This window comes from Passer montanus, unplaced genomic scaffold (assembly GCF_014805655.1).
Source record: "Passer montanus isolate IOZ18808 unplaced genomic scaffold, ASM1480565v1 scaffold114, whole genome shotgun sequence".
Taxonomy (NCBI): domain Eukaryota; kingdom Metazoa; phylum Chordata; class Aves; order Passeriformes; family Passeridae; genus Passer; species Passer montanus.
The window spans coordinates 381,350-402,212 of NW_024358058.1; the positions used below are offsets into that span (position 1 = coordinate 381,350).

Genomic DNA, 20,863 nt, shown 5'->3' on the forward strand with positions numbered 1-20,863 from the left:
CAGGGGGTTTAGTTGATAACACAGGGTATACTTTGTTCTTTGAACCCTTTCTGAATATATCTGACACACTGGGTCAATCTCCATCCAATAAGCTGGCCATAGCTGGGATATAAGATCCTGGCATAGCTAAGTGCCTTCCAAAGAGAATTTCTGTTTGTGTCAGCCCTATGGCTTGTCACAGAGTATTCTGAGTATCCCACAGAGCCAAATTTAAGGCTTCTGGACATTTCAGATTAGCGTACATGCATATTTTCACTATTTTTTCTTTTAATGTTTTATTAATTCTCTCTACTTCTCCTGAAGTCTGTGAGTGATGTGGTATATGTAATTTCCTCTCTCTCCATAAAGACTTGTACAGCTGATGGATTATATTTGCTGTAAAATGAGCACCTCTGTCTGTTTCAATAAGCTCTGGAACCCTGAGTATCAGGTTTATTTCCTTTAGCCAGGCATTTACTACTCCTCCCGTGTCAGCCCTTCATGTTGGAAAGGCTCCTGCCCAGCCTGGCAGCTGATCTGCCATCACCAGCAAACTTCTGTTTGCAGCTGGAGGTGGAGTGTCTGGCGTCTGTGCAGCCACTGGAAAGGGAAGCAGGGCCATGGTAACCCTCCTACCTCTGAGCTTGGTCTGTTACATGAGAGCTTTGGGCAAGCTGTGCAGCTATTAGTTATTTATTTTGCAGCAGCCTGAATTCCTGGAGCTGCCTACACTTTTTGTCCCTCCATGGAGGGGTCCCTGACAGGAGGAGTCCCTGAAACCATCTGACCACAGTTACTAAACATTTCTTTGGCAGACCAGTTTTTCTCCAGCTGACTATATTCCATCATCATTTTGATGATGATGGCCCAGAACTGCACACAGAACTTGAAGTGCTGCCTCACCAGTGCTGAGTTCAGAAGAAGAATCACCTCCCACTTCTCCCATCTAATTCCTTCTGTTGAGCCGTCCTTCTCTTTGACAGTTTGAAATTCTGTCAAATTGGGCCTTTCACTCTCAACGACCATTAGATAGAGTCAGTGCCACATCATCCCAGAGGCTGCCAGCTGTGCCTTCACAGCTGCATTAGCTGGGGCATTGCCTCTGCCAACCCCTGTAATGCCTCTAGTGTGGGCTGGACAAGGTACTCCAGCAGTTTCTGCAGGGAATTGTACAGCTTCTAGCAAACTGCATATTTCTTCTCCATTGGATACTCTGCTGATGTGAAAAAATCCCTGCTCTTTTCATAACAATCCTGCTGCATGACAAACACCAAAAGCATAGCAAGTATCAAATGTGTAGCTGTTAACTCAGTTCCCTCTTCCCAGATGTGCAGCATGAACCAAAGCTGCTCCCTGTGTGCCCCTCCTTGCTAGGAGTGGTTCAGCTTCTTTACCTGTCCCTGGCATCCCCAAGGGTGGTCTACCCAGACTATCACTGTCCTTGCATGCAGCAAGATGAGCCCAGAACTAGATCTTGGTTATGTGAGGGAACATCAGTTAAGGGAAATCTTCATCCCTTGCTCAGACTGGAGACATGCTTCTCTATTGTCAGGAAGAGGCATTCGGCTCACTGGATTCAAGGTGTTGCATCTCTTTAAGAGTATCTGCTGTTAGGAGGATTTGTTGTTGTGATAGAGCAGGGGTTGGATACTGTTCCAGCAGTAGCTCCACCTCATGTGGGACGTGGACTGTTGCAGGATGTCCCAGGGTGAGGGGGTGGCTTCTCTCTGATGTTGCTGCTGCTGCCCCTGATTTATGACAGGCTGGTGCTCCCACTGCAACTGGATCCAGATGAACTGAGGAATGTGTCACCAGTCTCTGGTGGGATCCCACTTTCTATGTTACTACTCTAGTGGCCATTTCTTTCTGGCCATGTGTACACATGCACGCACACACATACATATGTATCTATAACTTTTTTTCCAGTAGCAAAAATCTTTTCCTTTTCACTGAGGGGGAAATACAAAGCATTAGGCAACGGAACCAGTTTCCTGCTCAGGCAGGACTTTTTGACCATTGTGCTGGAAGAAAATGAAAGTTTTCCCAAGTTAATAGAAATAATATTAGTGTAAGAGGGTTTTCTGCTGCTTTGCACATGCCACTAGTCCCAGCCACAGGTGATGCCCTCCCTTCATGAATAGAACACAGCAGATCCTCAAGAACAGCTACAACAGTTCTCCTTATTCTGAGGGAAATCTTCAAATATTACTTGTATGTTTATCATCCCTTCACCTAATATAAACGTACATGGAGAGAAATGTGCTTTCATAAATGTTCTTTTAGAAATATAAAAGAATAGCAACATTATAAGCAAATGCATGTCCACAGGGAATCTCATATATATACAAAAATAAAGTGGTGTGTAAGCTGACACACACCTGGAGAACGTGTTCCATGGTATTTCTAGTTTACACCCCAACAATCCATTCAAATACTTACAACTAAATCTGAATTCACAAAAAATATAAGTTTTCCAGGAAAACTGACACAAGCAGCACACATTTGGGAGCTGAGGTGCTTCTGGAGGTGGATCTACCTGAATTTCCCTTTTTGAGGAGGCTCTGTGTGCACAGTGACGCCGAGGAAGCAGCTCCCTCTGCAGATGTTTGTGCCCCAGAGACACGGCTTCCTGCACAGCCTCTTCTTGTCCAGGGCCGCTTCTTGTCCCGCCTTTTCAAGCACTAAGAGGGGCTTGAACCCCCTTTTTACAAGCTAAAAAGAATAAAAAAGTACATGCCTTCTGTGTGCGCTTCTCGTGGGACTCTAATCTCCGCAGGAGTGTCACCAAATCTGAACAAAATGATGCCCCAACAGAGGGGCCCAGGTCCACCCTTAGCATTTATATTGAATGAGCTCAGGGAACTGGAACAGCCACGCTCAGGCTCCTCCCTTCTCCAAAGATGCAGGTGAACTCACCTGGTGGCATCATTTGGGTGCTTGGAGAAGGGAGACTCCAGAGGCGGTGGCCTGTGGGTCCCACCTGGATTGACAAACTATTAAGGAAACTTTCGCAAACTTATGTTTGCAGCTGGAGGTGGAGTGTCTGGTGTCTGTGCAGCCACTGGAAAGGGAAGCAGGGCCATGGTAACCCTCCTACCTCTGAGCTTGGTCTGTTACATGAGAGCTTTGGGCAAGCTGTGCAGCTATTAGTTATTTATTTTGCAGCAGCCTGAATTCCTGGAGCTGCCTACACTTTTTGTCCCTCCATGGAGGGGTCCCTGACAGGAGGAGTCCCTGAAACCATCTGACCACAGTTACTAAACATTTCTTTGGCAGACCAGTTTTTCTCCAGCTGACTATATTCCATCATCATTTTGAGTGCCTCCCACTTCTCCCATCTAATTCCTTCTGTTGAGCCGTCCTTCTCTTTGACAGTTTGAAATTCTGTCAAATTGGGCCTTTCACTCTCAACGACCATTAGATAGAGTCAGTGCCACATCATCCCAGAGGCTGCCAGCTGTGCCTTCACAGCTGCATTAGCTGGGGCATTGCCTCTGCCAACCCCTGTAATGCCTCTAGTGTGGGCTGGACAAGGTACTCCAGCAGTTTCTGCAGGGAATTGTACAGCTTCTAGCAAACTGCATATTTCTTCTCCATTGGATACTCTGCTGATGTGAAAAAATCCCTGCTCTTTTCATAACAATCCTGCTGCATGACAAACACCAAAAGCATAGCAAGTATCAAATGTGTAGCTGTTAACTCAGTTCCCTCTTCCCAGATGTGCAGCATGAACCAAAGCTGCTCCCTGTGTGCCCCTCCTTGCTAGGAGTGGTTCAGCTTCTTTACCTGTCCCTGGCATCCCCAAGGGTGGTCTACCCAGACTATCACTGTCCTTGCATGCAGCAAGATGAGCCCAGAACTAGATCTTGGTTATGTGAGGGAACATCAGTTAAGGGAAATCTTCATCCCTTGCTCAGACTGGAGACATGCTTCTCTATTGTCAGGAAGAGGCATTCGGCTCACTGGATTCAAGGTGTTGCATCTCTTTAAGAGTATCTGCTGTTAGGAGGATTTGTTGTTGTGATAGAGCAGGGGTTGGATACTGTTCCAGCAGTAGCTCCACCTCATGTGGGATGTGGACTGTTGCAGGATGTCCCAGGGTGAGGGGGTGGCTTCTCTCTGATGTTGCTGCTGCTGCCCCTGATTTATGACAGGCTGGTGCTCCCACTGCAACTGGATCCAGATGAACTGAGGAATGTGTCACCAGTCTCTGGTGGGATCCCACTTTCTATGTTACTACTCTAGTGGCCATTTCTTTCTGGCCATGTGTACACATGCACGCACACACATACATATGTATCTATAACTTTTTTTCCAGTAGCAAAAATCTTTTCCTTTTCACTGAGGGGGAAATACAAAGCATTAGGCAACGGAACCAGTTTCCTGCTCAGGCAGGACTTTTTGACCATTGTGCTGGAAGAAAATGAAAGTTTTCCCAAGTTAATAGAAATAATATTAGTGTAAGAGGGTTTTCTGCTGCTTTGCACATGCCACTAGTCCCAGCCACAGGTGATGCCCTCCCTTCATGAATAGAACACAGCAGATCCTCAAGAACAGCTACAACAGTTCTCCTTATTCTGAGGGAAATCTTCAAATATTACTTGTATGTTTATCATCCCTTCACCTAATATAAACGTACATGGAGAGAAATGTGCTTTCATAAATGTTCTTTTAGAAATATAAAAGAATAGCAACATTATAAGCAAATGCATGTCCACAGGGAATCTCATATATATACAAAAATAAAGTGGTGTGTAAGCTGACACACACCTGGAGAACGTGTTCCATGGTATTTCTAGTTTACACCCCAACAATCCATTCAAATACTTACAACTAAATCTGAATTCACAAAAAATATAAGTTTTCCAGGAAAACTGACACAAGCAGCACACATTTGGGAGCTGAGGTGCTTCTGGAGGTGGATCTACCTGAATTTCCCTTTTTGAGGAGGCTCCGTGTGCACAGTGACGCCGAGGAAGCAGCTCCCTCTGCAGATGTTTGTGCCCCAGAGACACGGCTTCCTGCACAGCCTCTTCTTGTCCAGGGCCGCTTCTTGTCCCGCCTTTTCAAGCACTAAGAGGGGCTTGAACCCCCTTTTTACAAGCTAAAAAGAATAAAAAAGTACATGCCTTCTGTGTGCGCTTCTCGTGGGACTCTAATCTCCGCAGGAGTGTCACCAAATCTGAACAAAATGATGCCCCAACAGAGGGGCCCAGGTCCACCCTTAGCATTTATATTGAATGAGCTCAGGGAACTGGAACAGCCACGCTCAGGCTCCTCCCTTCTCCAAAGATGCAGGTGAACTCACCTGGTGGCATCATTTGGGTGCTTGGAGAAGGGAGACTCCAGAGGCGGTGGCCTGTGGGTCCCACCTGGATTGACAAACTATTAAGGAAACTTTCCTTTCTGACCGGACTAATGCCACTCTGGGCACCCCACTGGCACTGCCCCAGACTGTCACTGCTGGGAGCAAAGCCCCTTCGCAGCAGCAGCTCCCGTGACTCCAGAGGGCCCCCGGCCCCTGACTCTCCACGCACCCCGAGCACAGCCTGCAGCTCCACTGCAGCCGCTCACTGAGCCACCTGCACTGCCTGTGCTCCTCAACAGCCAGTGGGGGTCCTGCTAGCCCCAAATATTCTGTTAAACTCTGCTGGAGTCCACCCCCTGATGAGCTGTCAGGTCTATGTCATCTGCTTCTTTTTCTAATGTGATAAAAACTTGCTCAAAATGGTCACCTAAGATGCTGAAACTTGTCCTGAGAGCCTCAACCCCCGCAGTGTCCCAGAGACACAGCCACCTGCTTGGTATGCTTGAGCCAGGATTTCCCCTTCCCACCCTCTTAGTGAGATCTGAACCCCTGGGAGTCCGTGAGCACCCTCAAGGAGCTGCCCCAGAACACTCTGCTTGGGAGGTGTCCCTGCTAAAGGTGCAGGTGCAAAGCTCTGCCAGGCACGTCTGCAAGAAACTCAATTTGTGCTCAGTGCTGCTGAGCTCCAGCAGAAGAGCTGAAGCTACTGGGAGGACTGGGAGACTCCTGACACTCCCACGTCTGCCAGGCACCCTGAGGCATTGGGAGCCTGGGGATGACTTTGGAAGTGAGACCCTTGCTAGTGTTGGTGAGGCCGAGTGCTGCCCTGGGGGTGGCTGAACAGTGTTGATGGGTGGGGAACTTTTCTCTTGCTTTCAGTTTGCTGTTCCTTGGCTGTATGGCAGGTTTATGGTCTCAGTGGGGATTTGCCAATTTGCCTTTTTTGGTTTTGTATGCCTGCTGTGGTGCTACACTGGTGGTGGAGGGCTCAGGGGATGCCTCTGGCTTGCTCCAGCACCTTGGTGCCACGGACGCAGGCAGCCTGCCCTTCCAAGCTGGTGCAGCTCTGTGTACACACAAACACCTTCCCTTTTTGCCAAAGAACTATTTGGTTTCCACTGAAGAATGAAAAAGAGCTTGATGGTCTGCTGTCATATCTCTCGAGGTTGTTACTGCTCAGAGGGAGCTCTGTGCAGCAGGCTGAGCCTATCCTCACTTTTTGGGGCCACAAACACAGCTGGCTCGAGATGTTGGTGCCTGATGCAGAACTTCATCTTGATCTAATGATGCTCCGTGAGAATCCCGGGTCAATCTGCTCCTACTGGCGGCTCCGAGCTCGGCACTGAGGGGCAGGCATGCCAGCTCATTGGAGCACAGCCCCAGCCTCTCCCACAGTGCTGCTGCCCCCAAAACCCCATCCCAGCATGCCCAGACCCCGCAGCTTTGGTCTTACACCATGCCACCTTCAGAAGCAGCACTTACAGCAGCCCTCGCGGGGGTTTTGCTGGGGGGTCTTGCAGTCCCGGGTGGCACGGCAGGTGCGTGCCCGGCAGGAAGCACGGCGGGCTTGGGCAGCAGCGCTCCGGCAGCGCCGGGCAGGGGCTGTCGCTGTCGCTGTCGCTGGAGGGAGCCCTGAGGCAGCTCCGAGATGCTGCCACGAGCTGCAGTTACAGCGGTTGTTAAAAATTAAGGAGGTGGAGGATTTCAGATGAAAACAGATCCAGACTTGGCTTCTGCAGAGGGAGCTTGAAGGGGACCGGGGATGCCACATGCTCCAGTGTGACACCGGTGGCCCTGGGTGGCACTGACACGGATGGAATGTGGAGACTTGTGCTGCAGAACAGGCAAGACTGAGACACACAGAAAAGCAGAAGCTGTGATCCCTAGGATAGGCAAGATTCAGGGCATTTGGCATTTGCCAAACCCTGGATGGTGTCTGGCTGGCACCATCCACCTCCTATAGATCAAATGCATCATAGGGAAACAAACCCCAAGTCTGCAAAAAACCCTCTGGTATTGCAGAAGAGCTCCTTCACCAGCTTCTATTTGATGCATAAATCCCACTTCAGTCTCATCACTTTAGCATCCAGACTAAAATATGCACTCCAGTATCTGCTGCTGCACTCAAGGACTAGCAAGTTTTGAATTAAGCAAAGAGAATATTAAAAATGCATTGCTGAATGCAGGAGTGAGCACAGAGCTGGGTATAATGGGCTGTTCACACTGTTGTGCTTGGAGCTCATTAACTCTTGGATTTCCCCCAGGGAAGCAGGACAGATGTGGGAGCTGGGGCCACATTTAGGTACATTAGGTATTTTTAGAGCTGCTCAGGGGACTAGACCAGTCTCATCTCTTCTTCCTGCAACAAGCAGTTTTTCCTCTTCCTTCCTTCATCAGCCAGAGAAGCACCTATGATTTTTTTCCAGCTCTATTATATTGAAACTGGAGAAAAAATATACATGGGATTGGGAGCACTGTTGGAACTTACCCCATCACTTTTTAAAGACCCCTGCTCCATCCCCAGTTTCATTCCTACATCTATAATCACCCCCACAGAAGTTACAACAAATGCTTTTGGAGATGACTGCACAGATGCGTTATGAGCAGCTAAAAGGCTGCTATTTAGTGGGGCTTGCCCTGATCAGCTGACTTTGGTGGGCCTGGATTATCCAGACTTCAGCCTCTGCCCATTTTCAAAGAGCTGGCACAGGCTTTTCCAGCCACCTCCAAGGAATATCCCCTTCCTTCAAAGGTCTGTCATCAGGGAATAAGAAAACCCAACACATCAGCACTTACAAAGTTGCTCCCCTACAATCAAATTTCCAGGAAGAAAAATAAATTTAGGAGCCCATGAACTTCAAGCAGATTAAAACCTGCTGCTGTACCCTATACCAGCAATTTATCTCAGAGCTCCATAAGGCTGAACATGGAGGAAAAAAGGGAGCAGAATGCTCAGGTCACAATTCCAATAAAGGAAGTTTTCAAATGCAGAGTCATCACAATGCTCTCACACACCAGCCACAGGCAAACCATCAGGAAAATAATCCAGGCAGGACACTTAAAGGCTTGTTTTTATTAAAAGACATCTTCAGAAAAGATATTTTAGTAAAAAAAAATGTTTAAAATACACAAACTACACTTGTGTTCCTTTCCAGCATCAACATTTATAAATTACACCACATTGTTATTAACACTGCATTTAAATATGAAAACAAATTGTAACAGAGAATTCATCAACAAGTCAAACATCCTACAAACAACTATGTACAGTATTTAGCAGCTAGGAGCTCTAGCACAGTAGTCAATATGACTTCAATAGGGCAGGATGCTTGGGAAGCCCCAAGACTGCAGCTTGGCCTGTGAGTTTTCAGGGACCTGTTTTGGTCACCTCTCCCCAGACACCCACCCCAAAGGCAGAGGTGATGCCATGCATCAGGGTACACACCTGATGAAGTGTGGCTCTTGCAGAGAAACCCTGCTGTCCCCAGGCCTTGCAGCACTGGGGCACACATGCAGGACAGGGCCAGTCACTCTGCGAAGCATGAGGTGTCTGGGGGAAGAAGGCAGCCCCTGCTTCTGGGGGGCTGACAGCGACAGCAAGGCTGGTCCCACCCAGGGACAGTCACTGCTCTGGCTCTGTGCTGTCCCACTGCCTGTCCTACCCGCCCCCAGGAGCACTGGCAGAGCTCCCCAGGACCTGGCCCCTCAGGCAGCCAGCTGCAGGATCTCATCCAACAACCTCAGAGCTGGAAGCGGTTTTCCCAGCTCCCAACAAATTCCAGCACAGCCAGAAATACAGGTCTTCAAAGGGAAGGCAAGTGAGCCCGAGGTCCCCTTCTGCACAGGTCATCCTCAGCCTTCCCACCAAGCCCTGCACCTCAGGGGGCAGGGGCTGCACAGATGGAGCTGCCTGAGGCTCACTGCCCCCAGCCCCTGCACAGAAAGAGGCTCCAGGGGCTCTCACAGGAGGGTACCCGGGACATAATTTGGGAACAACAGTGAAAGACAGGACACAGCAAGACTCCATACCCAGTGCTGCGGTCCAGAGCAGTGAGACACTTCCCATGCCCTGCCTGCCCCAGGCCCAGCTCATCAACACAGTACAGAAATGTTAAGACAGGACAGAAAGCACCGGACAATTTGAACTTCCTGCAGCAGCACACGGCAGGTCAGAAAACCCTTGTGCATGCTCTGGAGGTGGATCTCCCTTCTGGGGCTCCTCTTCAGGTTTGGGAGCTCCCATCCAGGGGTTTTGGCAACGTGGAGCTGTTTTACTTTTAGTGAGGAGCAGTGTTGTGCCTCTAAAGGGCTTCTAACCAAGGAAGGGGAGGTTGTTTTCTGTAAACACCAAGTGATGGAGCTCAGGTCCATGCTCCACAGAGAAAGTCTCAAGTAGGAACTTTAGGGCTCTGCTTCCAGTGCTGCAGGTTGGATTTTCATGACGGTTGACTTCAGGGGGTAGTACCTGCCCTTCCATGTCTTCCAGAAGATGCCCTGCTTGCGCTCATGCCTCTGCCGGGGGATGGAGCGGAAGTACTTCCCATTGAGGTTGGCATGGCCACAGGTGCTGAACCACCAGCCACCTACAAGGGCAACGAAGGGACAATTTTAACTCACAGAAATGCCAGACAGAAAAACCTAGGTTCAATGCAGCAGATGCCCCTATCTCCCCCATTTTTCCAGAGCTTCAGGATCTTACAACACCACCTCATGTACAGCCAAGGAGTCCCGTGCACTGGGGAACCTTTCACAGATCCAAGATGACTTCAGGCTGCATCTGCAAATCCAGGCTGCTGCTCCTTGTGTGAAAAAAACCCCTCCAACCCTTCAGCAGCCAGGGTGAGGGAGGCCTCTGCTCTGCTTGAAAAGGTTCCAAGCAAAGTGGCAGACAGCAAAGCTGTTATGAGGATAGATGCTTGGGCCAAGACCTGACTCATGAGCCCTCCCTCAGCTTCAGCTTGCCTCTTGGTTCCCTGCACAGCTCTTTCAGGGAAGTAGGGGACAAGACCAGCTCAACAGCAAAAGGGTCTAGTGCCACAGGGTCTGGATTCCAAACAGAAGTGCACATACTGGGATAGAAGACCTTAGACTCACCTGAGAGGTGTTTGGCACAGTTTGTGTCAGCTTTAAGGTCATGGTCACGATCCCGAGTGGAGAAGGGCAGCTGCCTGAATTCCCCAATGGCGTTTTCCAGTTCTCCAGACAGAGGCCCCAGCAGGTTGAGCACGTAGGCTGTGCTCTCACCACCAAGACTGAAGACAAACTGAACCACCTGGGAATTCCCCTCCCAGTCTTCCAGCTCAATCAGGAGATTGTATTTTCCCTCTTGGACAAGGTGATGTATCTTCTCCAGGCCCAGCCAGAAATCACCTGAAATAAGACTCATAAGTTTGGCTGCAGGGACATAAACATGCCATGAAAAGCAGAGATGCGAGCAAGCTCCAGAGACAAACAGGGACAACCGAGGATGCTGTGGCATTGGAATCACTGTCTGGTACCTGCAGGACACATCAGGAAAATCAAGGACCCCTGCTCTGCAAGCAGTGTCCCACCCACCCCTTGAGCCCCCATCTGTGCTCCAGCAGAGAGCTCCAGAGGCCAGCAAGGAGAACACCTTTTGCTAAGCTTCCCTTATCCCACAGTGAGAACATAGACACCATCATCTACCTACCACGAAGGTCTCCAAAGCCATTCTTGTAGGCATCCCACAGCTGGTCGAAGTCCACAGAGCCATCCATGCGCCTCTGGATCACTGTCCAGCCACCCTCTGTGGGAAGGGAAAGCACAGTCACTTGGGGTTACCATTTACCAGACCACCCTGCCAAGGGCTCGGGACGCTGCACGGCTTTACCTGCGGTCATGTCGCAGTAGACTTTGAAGGGCTGAGATCCCGTGGGCTGTACCTGGAAAATGCCACTGCTCCGCTGCCCAGCCAGGAAGAGCTGGTGGCAACCCTCTGGGAGCTCTGCAGGGGAAGGAAACAGCAAGTGAGGAGATGGCCACAAGCCCCACTTCCTCAGCAGGTTGCTCCTGCCACAGCCCCAGCACTTGCAGCCCTGGCCACGAGCCCGGCCAGCTGTGCACAGCAGCACACGTGCTGGGGACAATGGCCCCTGACCTCAGCATCCTTAAACACTGTGACCCCACATATTCCCTTTTATTCAAGCAGAGCTCCTTGGGCTTTCATCCAAGGCAGAAGCCAGGCTTTGGGCCAGGTTGGAGTGACCTCAGCTGGAGAGCAAGGCTCCCCATCAAGGAGGGACAGAGGAGTTCCCAGGTCTCTCTGCACCCACAGACAGGAGTGGCCAGTTTGGGGTGGGGCAATGCCAGGGTCAAGAATCCCCATCCCACACGAGGCTGAGGCAGAGTCAAGGGGCCTCAGAGGCAGAGAGAAAAACAAAGTCCTGATATTAGGAAGGTAGCTGAGCATCCAGCACATGACCTCTTTCTCCCAGCAACTGTGGTGGCCCCAGACAGACATCCTGCTGGGCAACCTGCCACCAGCAGGCACAGCGCCAGGCTGGGGTGACCCTTTTTCCAAGATACACTGACTGAGGCAAAGAGGGGGGTGGACTCTGGGAGCCCCAGCTCATTGCAGGAGTGGATTGCCCAGGGTGAAGCCACACCCTGCTTCATCCCCCTCCATCTCCAGGAGCTCCCACTGCTCCTTCTGCCTCACAGGGACTTTGCCCAGAGCTGCCAGCAAAGCACCCTTTCAACAGCTCTGATAAAAGTCCATCCAGGAGCCACTACCCACAGCACTTGGGAGAGATGAGGCAGGGGAAACCTGTTACAACACCCGAGTCAAAAGGCCGCAGGAGGATGTGCAGGGACTTCAGCCCCAGGCTGCTGCACAGTCAAGGGGCTCTTTGTCAGCAGGGACAGGTGCCCCAGTCACCCCCAGACAAAGGGGCCCTGTTCTCCCCAGGCCAGGGCGGATGGGTTGTAGCTTTGGCTACCCTGGCTCACAGCTGCTGCCAGCATGACCCTGAGACAGACAAGAAACCTCAAGACAAGCCCTGGGCTGTGCTGAGGTTCTGGCTGTGGGGGTCCCCTCGCAGTAGCTGCCCCGGGGTCAGGGCTGACAGCATGATCCAGGGCAGCAGCAAAGAGAAGGGCTTCCTCCAACAGCCAGGGGCTCCCTGGGGGCAGATGGAGGGGGAAAAAAGGGCCTTTGAGCTGCCAAGAGTAAAAACAGCCCTTGCAGAGCATCACTCCATCCCATCCTCACTGGATGCTGGGGAGTCCTGATGCTGCACTGGGGTGAAGAGCAGAGCCCCAACTGTAGGAAAAGTCAGGGGGGACCCAGGGGACAGAAATATGACACCTGCCATCACCTTTCACCCATTTCCAACATATTCCTCTCTTTGCCTTCCTCTCCCCACACAATATTTCCCCTCCTTGACAGGGGCAGCCCCTCTCCCACAGCCAGCACAGCTGGTGTCACATCCCTCACACCCGCAGGGCAATGCCAGGGCAGGACTGGTGCCACCATCAGCGCCCCACAGGACAAGCTGTGCCCCAGCCCCACCCCGAACCCATGACACAGGGACTGAGGCATTGTGCATCGAGGATCAAAACCACACAGAGCCTCCCAGCAATGCAGGGGCTGAGTGCATCCTGAATATCCCCACCTTCTGGGTGAATGCAGGCAGGGAAGCAAACCAGGCTCAGAGGAAGGAATGCCACAGCCAGAGGCCCCTGCTCACATTGCCAGGGCAGGAAGGTGCTGGGCTTGCCAAGCTCCTCACCTCCTCTCCTCACTGCATCTCCCAGCATCGGTGAGATGGTGCCAGGCAGATGTCTAGCGGTCCCAGCATGCACAAGTCAACTCCATCCCTGCCTGTTTCTCATTTCTGGGCCCTGGCTGCACTCGATCCCTGTTCCCCTGGTGCCACAGGGACTCTCCAGCAGCTGAATGGGATGCAGCTGCTTGGCCAGCCTCTGCTCAATCTTTGTTTGAGGAGCATGCTTGTTAGCTCCAGTTCATGTTGCACATCCAAACAGCACCAGGAGAACAAACCCTCCTGACTGCTCCTGTGTTTCCTTTTCCCTCCCCCTTTATTTAGCCAAGCAACACAACAAGGCTGGATCAGCCTTAGGCTCTGTGTTCACCCAACAGGATTTCCAGCCATGACACAGGGGAGGTCACTAAGCTGGTATAAACACCCATCCTCAGGGATGGCAGGGCATGCCTAGAGCTGCCTGCATTGCCTCCCCTCTCCACCCCAACCCAGCCCCATTGTTTTGGAGTCTCAGCGCCACGGGGAGAGCGTGAGCAGGGCTCTACCTTTCCCCTACTCGGCTGGCTGCCAGCAAGCACAGGCTCTGCCCAAAGACGTGATCCTCTTTCTGCAAGCTATTAAACCTCTCACTCTCCAGGCAGCTTTGAGCCTTCAACTTTCACATGCTTGGCCCCACGCCAGTTCTGCCCTGAAAAAACTTGTGTTCACTTGATGCAAATAAAAGGGTCTTTTTGCAAGGGCTGCTGGTGGAGCTCATCGCCGCTCCCCAGGGCCACGCCGGCACCAGGCTCTGCTGACAACAGCCCGGGAGCCGCCGGCACAAGCCTCCCCAGCTCTGAAAGCAGCCACAAGGCTCCCCAGGCTGAGGGCACAGGGCCAGCCTGTGTGCTTTTAGATTTGCCAGAAATCTCACTTGACTTGATAATGAAAGGAAGCCAATTTGTTTCCTGTCAGTGATACCAACATCAGGGATCAGGCAAGGAAAGGGGAAGCTCACAGCTGGTGGGACAGAATTTGCATGTCCAGGTTCTTTCCATCAGGGACAGAGCAACACTGGAAGGTGCTGAGCTCACAGCATCCATGGGGGCTGTAGCTCTTGCTGCCTTCCACTATGCATCACAAACATTTCTGTAGTCAGCATCAGGCAGAATGTCCTGCATCTGCATCAGCAAGTAGCAAAGGTCCCAGCCTGTCTCCTAGCATAACCCAAGAGTGGAATCAAGGGTTATACTAGATAACCTCTAAAGGTCCCTTCCCACCCAAACAATTCTATGACACACACTACTGCAGGCAAGTCACAAAGCAGAGCTCGGAAAAAAAAAAAACCAGGAGAGAAGTTCTGAGAGAGTTTTCTGGCTCAGAAGTGCTACTCCGAGTAAGGTTGACCCTGTACAGCCCCACTGAGCTGCACCCCCAGAAGAGGTTGAAGCCCCTCTTTTTGTCTATGTGGACAAGCCCTTTGTTCTGCCCACCCAGCTTTCAGACACACCAGTGACAGCTCCAGGCTCCACAGACAAGTTATCATGTGTTTTCCCATAATCATCCCTGCTAGGCCAGGCCCTGAGCAGGAATTCCCCATACTTCCTCATCCTGCCTGGTTTCTGTTTTGCTCCTGCTGAAGATCCCTGGACAGCAGCACAGGCAGAGGCAGCACTGTGATCTGGCTGACACAGCGTGACAGCAGCTGCTCCTGGCCAGCAAACCCCACAGGGACACCAGTTCCTGTCTGGAGGGAGGCTGCAGGACAAGGCACAGCTGGGACACCTGCTCTGCTGCCCTTTGCTCTGCAGGAGCCTTTCCACTCCTGCTGCCTGGGCAGAAAATGTTCCAGGCAGAGCCAGGAGTTGCAGATGGCAGCATCCACTCGCCTGCTCCAACGCACACTTCCCAGGGCTGTGAGCATCCACTGCAACTCAGCACCTTCAGCTATGGATAGTGTGAGCTGAGACACTTTTGTTTCATGCATGAACTCTGAATATGAGCCAAGGGAGAGAGCTACACAGGCACACAGCTCTGCTCCCAGGCCAGGCCTCCCTAAACCCTGCCCTCCTCCCACAGACAGCAAAGACACTTCACCTGCCTGGTGAAGTGTGAGCAGCTGAACAAGAGTTAACTCAAAAGAGCTGAGACACTCCTCTCCTCACCCCACACCTGCCAGTCCTTTTTAACAAATACCTGGTCTCAGGCTTTGTCTGCTTCCAACTGCATGCCTAACAACAGGCAGGAAAAAGCCTCTTTAATCCTTAAATTCCTGCTGGACTAACACTGGCCCAGAAGGCAAGGATTCTGCCTGTGCTCCAGATCCCCTCACTCTGGCCATACTCTTAAGCTCCAGCTTTTCAAGCAAATCTCACATCCTGGCTCAGGACAAATGAACCTTTTGTTTGCAAAAGGTTGCACCTGTTACAGGTTTGCTCTGGCATGGACGAGCAGGGCAGCACAAGCAGATACTCACTCTGTGTCTGCACAGGCTCCCCACTGCCATTCTGACTCTGGTTGGTGAGGCTGAGGCTCTTCTTCAGGTTTATCTTCCACTTTGGAGGCTGTGTTTTGTTGTGGTGTAAGGGAATTAGTAGATTGACCTAAAAAAAATGCAAGAGTCAGAACGGTTTTATCTCAGCTTGTTCCCATTCCATTACTCAGGGGAGCAGGTCAGCCACACACCAGCCACTCCCTGTGGCCAGAGCTGCAGCTGAACTTGCCTAGAAACCTCGAGGAACTGGAGATACCCAGTCCTGACAAAGCCAGGAGAGACTGTGGTTTTTCACACCTATGCTAGCTAGTTTACTCTGCAGATGAATGCAAAGGCAGAGCCCAGGGATCTGCTCCCACCCAGTTCCTCCTATTGCTCCATGCAAATTCTCTGGCAGCGTGCAGGCTGCTACCCTCACACTGATGAGGCACTGCAGCACGGGGAGCAGAGCTGTGGGGTCCCCAAAGGCAGGGAGCACCAGCACAGCCACCAGAGCTGGGACAGAGGGGTGTCACACCAGCGTACCCACAGCATGTAGGGCCAGGCAGGGGCTCACCTTGCTCTGCAGGCTTTTGATCTGCAGGTTCTGCTTGTCCAGCTTGTACTGCTGCTGCTTGATTTTCTGCAGAAGCTCCTCGATCCTCAGGTTCTGAGCATCCATCAGGGACTGCGGGGGAAGAGCCAGGTGAGTCCCACAGCTCCGAGGAGCTCTGGCTACGCGAGACCCCCGGGAGGGCGCTCCCGGTGTCCCCAGACCCCTCCGCTACCCCGGCGCTGATCCCCACCCGCTGCTCCCGATGTCCCGGGACAGTCGGGTCTTTCCCGGTGTCCCCGAGCAGGTCTGGGCTGTGTCCCCCCAGCAACGTTCCCCGCGTTGGTGCCCGTGGCAGGGGCCTGTCGAGCCCCCTCTGTCCGGCTCCACCCCGCGCTCACCTGCAGCGCCCCCAGGTCCCGAGCGCTCTGGTTCCCCGCCGGCCGCGCCTGCAGCGCCAGACGGACCCGGCCCTCCAGCCGCTCCAGCCGGCCCTGGATCGCGTCCTTGTCAGCCGCCACCTCCTCCAGCCGCTGCCGCAGCGCCTCGGAGAGGTTGAGCAGCTGCCGGCCGCGGCCCTCCAGCTCCCGCACGCTGCCCCGCAGCCGCTCGCCGCGCTCCTGCGCCTCCCGCGCCTGCCGCAGCAGCCGCCCCAGGGAGCTGTTGTGGGCGCTCAGCCGCCCGCCCAGCTCCCGCAGCTGGCCCTTGGTGCGCTCCACGTGCTCCTTCAGGCCGTGCCCCAGCTGCAGCAGCCCGTGAGCCAGCACGTTCACCTCGTCCCAGGAGGCGAACTGCGCCAGCAGCAGCGCCGCGCCGCCGAGCTGCATCGTACCCGCCCGCTGCGCTGCCCGTGCCGCCGCCGCCGCCCTGCTTTTATGCCCCCGTGGCGGGGAGGGCCCCGCACCGGCCCCTCCCCGCCCACCCGGCCCCGCCGCTTTGTTCGCCCTCCCCGTCGGCCGTGGCTCGGGCCCCATATCTCCGTCCGCTCCCAGTCTTGTCCCTCACCCGGACACCCCTCAGCCTTGGTCCCTGTCGCTGAGCCCTGCCTGCACCAGTTCTCATCTCTGTTCCTATCGTTGTCTCAGTTCCTGTCCTTGTCCTCATCTCCATCCCTGTCCCCATTCCCCTTCTTATGCCATCCCCATTTCCATCTCTGTCCCCCTTCCCATCTGCTTTGCTATCCCTAGGGGTCCCCATCCCCATTCCAATCCCTACCCCATGCCTATCCCCTTTCCTGTCCCTGTTCCCATCTCCATCCCCATGCCCATCCCCGTTCCCATCCCTGTTCCCATGCCCACCCCTATCCCTGCTGACTGTCCTGCCCCTCATCCTGCACTGGGGACCCCGATCTGCCCCAAGCCCTGATGGCTGCTCCCCCACTCCCCTGGATGCACCCGTGTCCCCTTCCGAGGCCGCACCCCGCCGGGACCCCGTGGCACAGAGCCCTGCTGGGGAGCCCCAGCCTGGCACAGGTGGGTGCTGCCAGCCCTGGGGAGGGGGAATGCTCAGGGTCAGCTGCTCTGTACACCTGAGGGAAGCAGAATGTTCACGTTCCTGGTCTCCAAGAGCAACAAGGATGAATAGATCCATCTCTTGCTACCCTCCCCCCGCAGGTTTCAATCACCCCCTGTGAAAAATGCGCATCTTATTTTGTTTGTCAACGTCTTGGATCCTGGTTTATGATTCTTCCTTCTTGTTCTGCCTTTTTCTACTGGCTTAGAGGGATTTTCAGTTCTGTGTGTTTTCTCCCCGTGAAGGAATTCACACGCCGCGATGGAGCTGTGCCGGCTCTGCTCGGATTGGAGCAGATGGAGCCCTTCTGCTCCCTCCCCGCGGGGCGCTTCCTCCTGCTGCCCCGGCGCTCATCCCTGCTCGGCACCGCGCAGCCTCGAGCAGGGAGCTGCCTCTCCTCCCACTCTGCATTTTGGAGCCAAATCCCCGCTTCCCGCCGCTCCTGGGTCTGGCCGACGTGAGCCCCTGGGGCTGCAGGGCTGCAGGGCTGCAGCCCCCTGCTCCCACTCAGCAGTTCTGCCTCCATCCAGCGCTGCTGCTCAGAGCCCGGCAGCTCAGGAATGGCCCCGGGAAAGGCTTTTCTTCTAGTCCGAAAATGCCTGGCAGGAGGATTTCTCTTTCCAGGAGACCCCACGCCACCTCCGAGTATTGCCAGGCTGATGCTGCCCGAAGGGTGAGGGAGAGGCCTCAGAGAATGCTCAGCAGCAACAGCTCAGGTGGAGTCACAGAGGTTAAAGAGGAATTTCGGAAATGCCAGCAGGCACACACTCCAGAGAGTCCCAAGCCCCCTCCCCAGCCACTGTTTTCACATTTATTTCATGGTCAGAAGGAATTTTTCAAATGAGGAAAGAGGAAAAAACCCAGGTACAAAACACTGTAGGAGAAAAAGAAACAATGAAAATAAAGAAAAATATTAACTTCCTTTTCCAAATCTTTGTGCTTTGTGGGTGTCCCTCTGTGTTCTCCCTGACACTATTGCTAGAGGGGAGCTGGGGACATAGGAGTGGTAGTGATGGGGAGGGGGCTCCATTGCCCCCCTCCAACAGCCTTCTCTGAGGGGCCTGGGGTCCCTGCAAGGCTCTTTGGGGTGCTCCTGGCTGGCCTCTGCCCCCTTGTCATGGCCCTCCTGCCAAGGACACATCTGCCACCATAGCACTATCCCTGAGTGCTGTAGGAGCTGACAAAAATTCCCAGATTAGAATCCGAAAAATGAAAATTCTCCTTTTTGGCTTGTGTTGCAGTTTTTGGCATCCCAGGAGGGAGTGAGCTGGCAGGGCTCATGCCCATGGAGCCCAGGGGCACCCCAAGAGCCCTCTGGACTGGAAAACACCAACCCTGGAGTCACTGGGACAAACAGGGAAGCACAATTTCATGTGTTGGCTGTTGCTGTGGGTTAACAACGTCAGGCGAAATGAATCCTGTGTGAGCTGTGCTCCCTCCCACCATTACCCAAGGCTGGAGCTCGTCCTGGGAAACCACGGGGTTACTCGAGTGCTGCAGCAGACATGTCACCACTGGTTCTTTTCTGCAGGGGCAGCAGAGAGGGAATGTGAGAAGCCAAGGCCTGTTGAGAAGCCGTATGATTTATGTGCTTTCCTTTGGCTGTGTTTTCCTATTGTGACTTCTCAAGTTTGCCCTGAGAAATACACATTTTTAAGGTACACGATGCAAATCCTTCAGAGGCCGTGAGCTGCCTCAGGCTAGGAATGACCACAGGCTGATGGGAAGGTGCTCCAAGAGCCAGGTGCTCTCGAGTTATGGAGCTTAAAATGGCCTGGCCAGCAGAGTGTGAGCTCCTGGGCATTTCTCCATGCTCTGCTCTGTCCTGTGTGGGAAAGGGCTGTGGTAAAGATCTCCGTAGGGTCCCAGCTGCCCAGTTTAGCTTGGGGCCAGGGAAGGATTGAGATTTGGTCCCAGGGGATGAAGGACTCTGTTCCCTGTGCAGGTCCTCAGGAGGGACCCCATGAGGACACTGCCCCAGCCCGGTGGCCTGGGGACCCAGAGCAGCACGGACCAGCAGGGTACAGCAATGGCTCTCTGTGGGTGTCTGGGGTCAGCCCTTGGGCAGGGAACAGCAGACTGCAGAGGAAGTTCTTTTCTGTGGAGGTTCTCTCAGGAACCAAGGGATGCTCCCAACCCCATCCTCCAATCCCCATCCTTATTCCTATCCTTATGTCCATCCCTATCCCTTCCTCCATGCAGTCCCACCAGCTCAGACACCCAGGAAAGGCAGTATCACCGGCACACTTCACAAGCAGCTCCTTCAGACAGCCCCCACATACACAGTGGCACCCCCCCATCCTCATCCTCATCTCCATTCCCATCCCATGCACGTCAGGCTGTGAGCGGGTGGGCTGTGGGCAGTGTCTTTGCTCCCTGCCTTTCTCCACCCTGCTCCTTCCCAGGCTGACCTGGCAGGTCACTGTGCGAAAGTTCAGCCCGGTCTGAGCTCACACGAATTCCTGCAGCTGCTCAGCCCCAATCTCATCACCAGGAGGGATGGTTGGATGATTTACAGGAAGGTTGCTCACAGCGTTGCTTTGTTCTTAGAAACTGCAGACATAAGGGAGACTCCAGGGAGAGGGAATAGGACGTGTGAAATACATCATCACAGCTTCAAGGATAAATTTAGGTTTTCCAGAGGAACATAATTCTGATTCAGCAGAGGACGGAAAAAATCCAGCAGGGATTTCCTACTGGCCCCCACGTGGGTGCAGCAGCACGTCTCACCCAGACAGGCACTGGCAGCATTCCCGGGCAGAGGGGTTACCCCATCTCCCTCAATCTCTGCTCACACCTGGTCCTGCAAGGATTCATCCATCACCACCCCATCTGGCCCTGCAGCCAAACAGCTTGCTAAACCCCCACCCCCGAGGTCACCTATTCCCCCTCTTCCCAAGCGAGTTTGCTGGCTCCAGCTTTGGCACTCCCCACTGTGGAGAAGGGCCAGGCAGCTCCTGCCACCTGCCCAGGCTGGCTGTACCCAAACCCTCACTGCCCTGAGGGGACACCAGGGTGGCACAGCCTGCCAGAGCACAGCATCCTCCTTTCCCAGGGCTAGGAACACCCCCCTCACCCTGTCAGAGGACACCCAAAATTTCTGCTCTTGGCTGCTTCTTCAGCAGAGATGAATTTCCAAGCAGGGTCAGTCAGAAAGACAGAAAATTGGCTGCAGCCATCCACCCCAGTGAGAAGCAGCTCCGTAGGGAGCTCAGCCATGTCCTGGGCTCCAGCCCCACCCTGTCTCCTCTGGCTTTCCCTGCCAGCACAGGGCAGCCCTGGGTAAACCACCGGCAGCCCAGGTGAGGCAAGGT

General features: G+C 53.4%; 1 protein-coding gene across 1 annotated transcript; it reads right to left on the reverse strand.

The window, feature by feature from the left end:
• Positions 1-8,345: 8,345 nt before the first annotated feature.
• ANGPTL4 (angiopoietin like 4) lies at positions 8,346-16,864 on the reverse strand. The gene is made up of 7 exons (XM_039696737.1): positions 16,439-16,864; positions 16,062-16,172; positions 15,488-15,614; positions 11,139-11,252; positions 10,959-11,054; positions 10,382-10,657; positions 8,346-9,870 (listed from the first exon to the last, which is right to left on the reverse strand). Exons 1-7 carry the CDS (start codon positions 16,862-16,864, stop codon positions 9,689-9,691), a joined length of 1,332 nt encoding a protein of 443 aa, XP_039552671.1. The 3' UTR covers positions 8,346-9,688.
• Between the last annotated feature and the right edge of the window lie 3,999 nt (positions 16,865-20,863).

Bases quoted from the DNA above. Each gene is read 5' to 3' on its own strand.
- ANGPTL4 (XM_039696737.1), bottom strand. From the start codon at position 16,864: ATGCAGCTCGGCGGCGCGGCGCTGCTGCTGGCGCAGTTCGCCTCCTGG. The intron at 11,253-15,487 runs GTGAGTATCTGC...CTTCCCCTGCAG, and splicing joins GGAGCCTGTGCAGACACAGA to AGCTCCCAGAGGGTTGCCAC. The intron at 11,055-11,138 runs GTAAAGCCGTGC...CCCTTCCCACAG, and splicing joins CTACTGCGACATGACCGCAG to AGGGTGGCTGGACAGTGATC.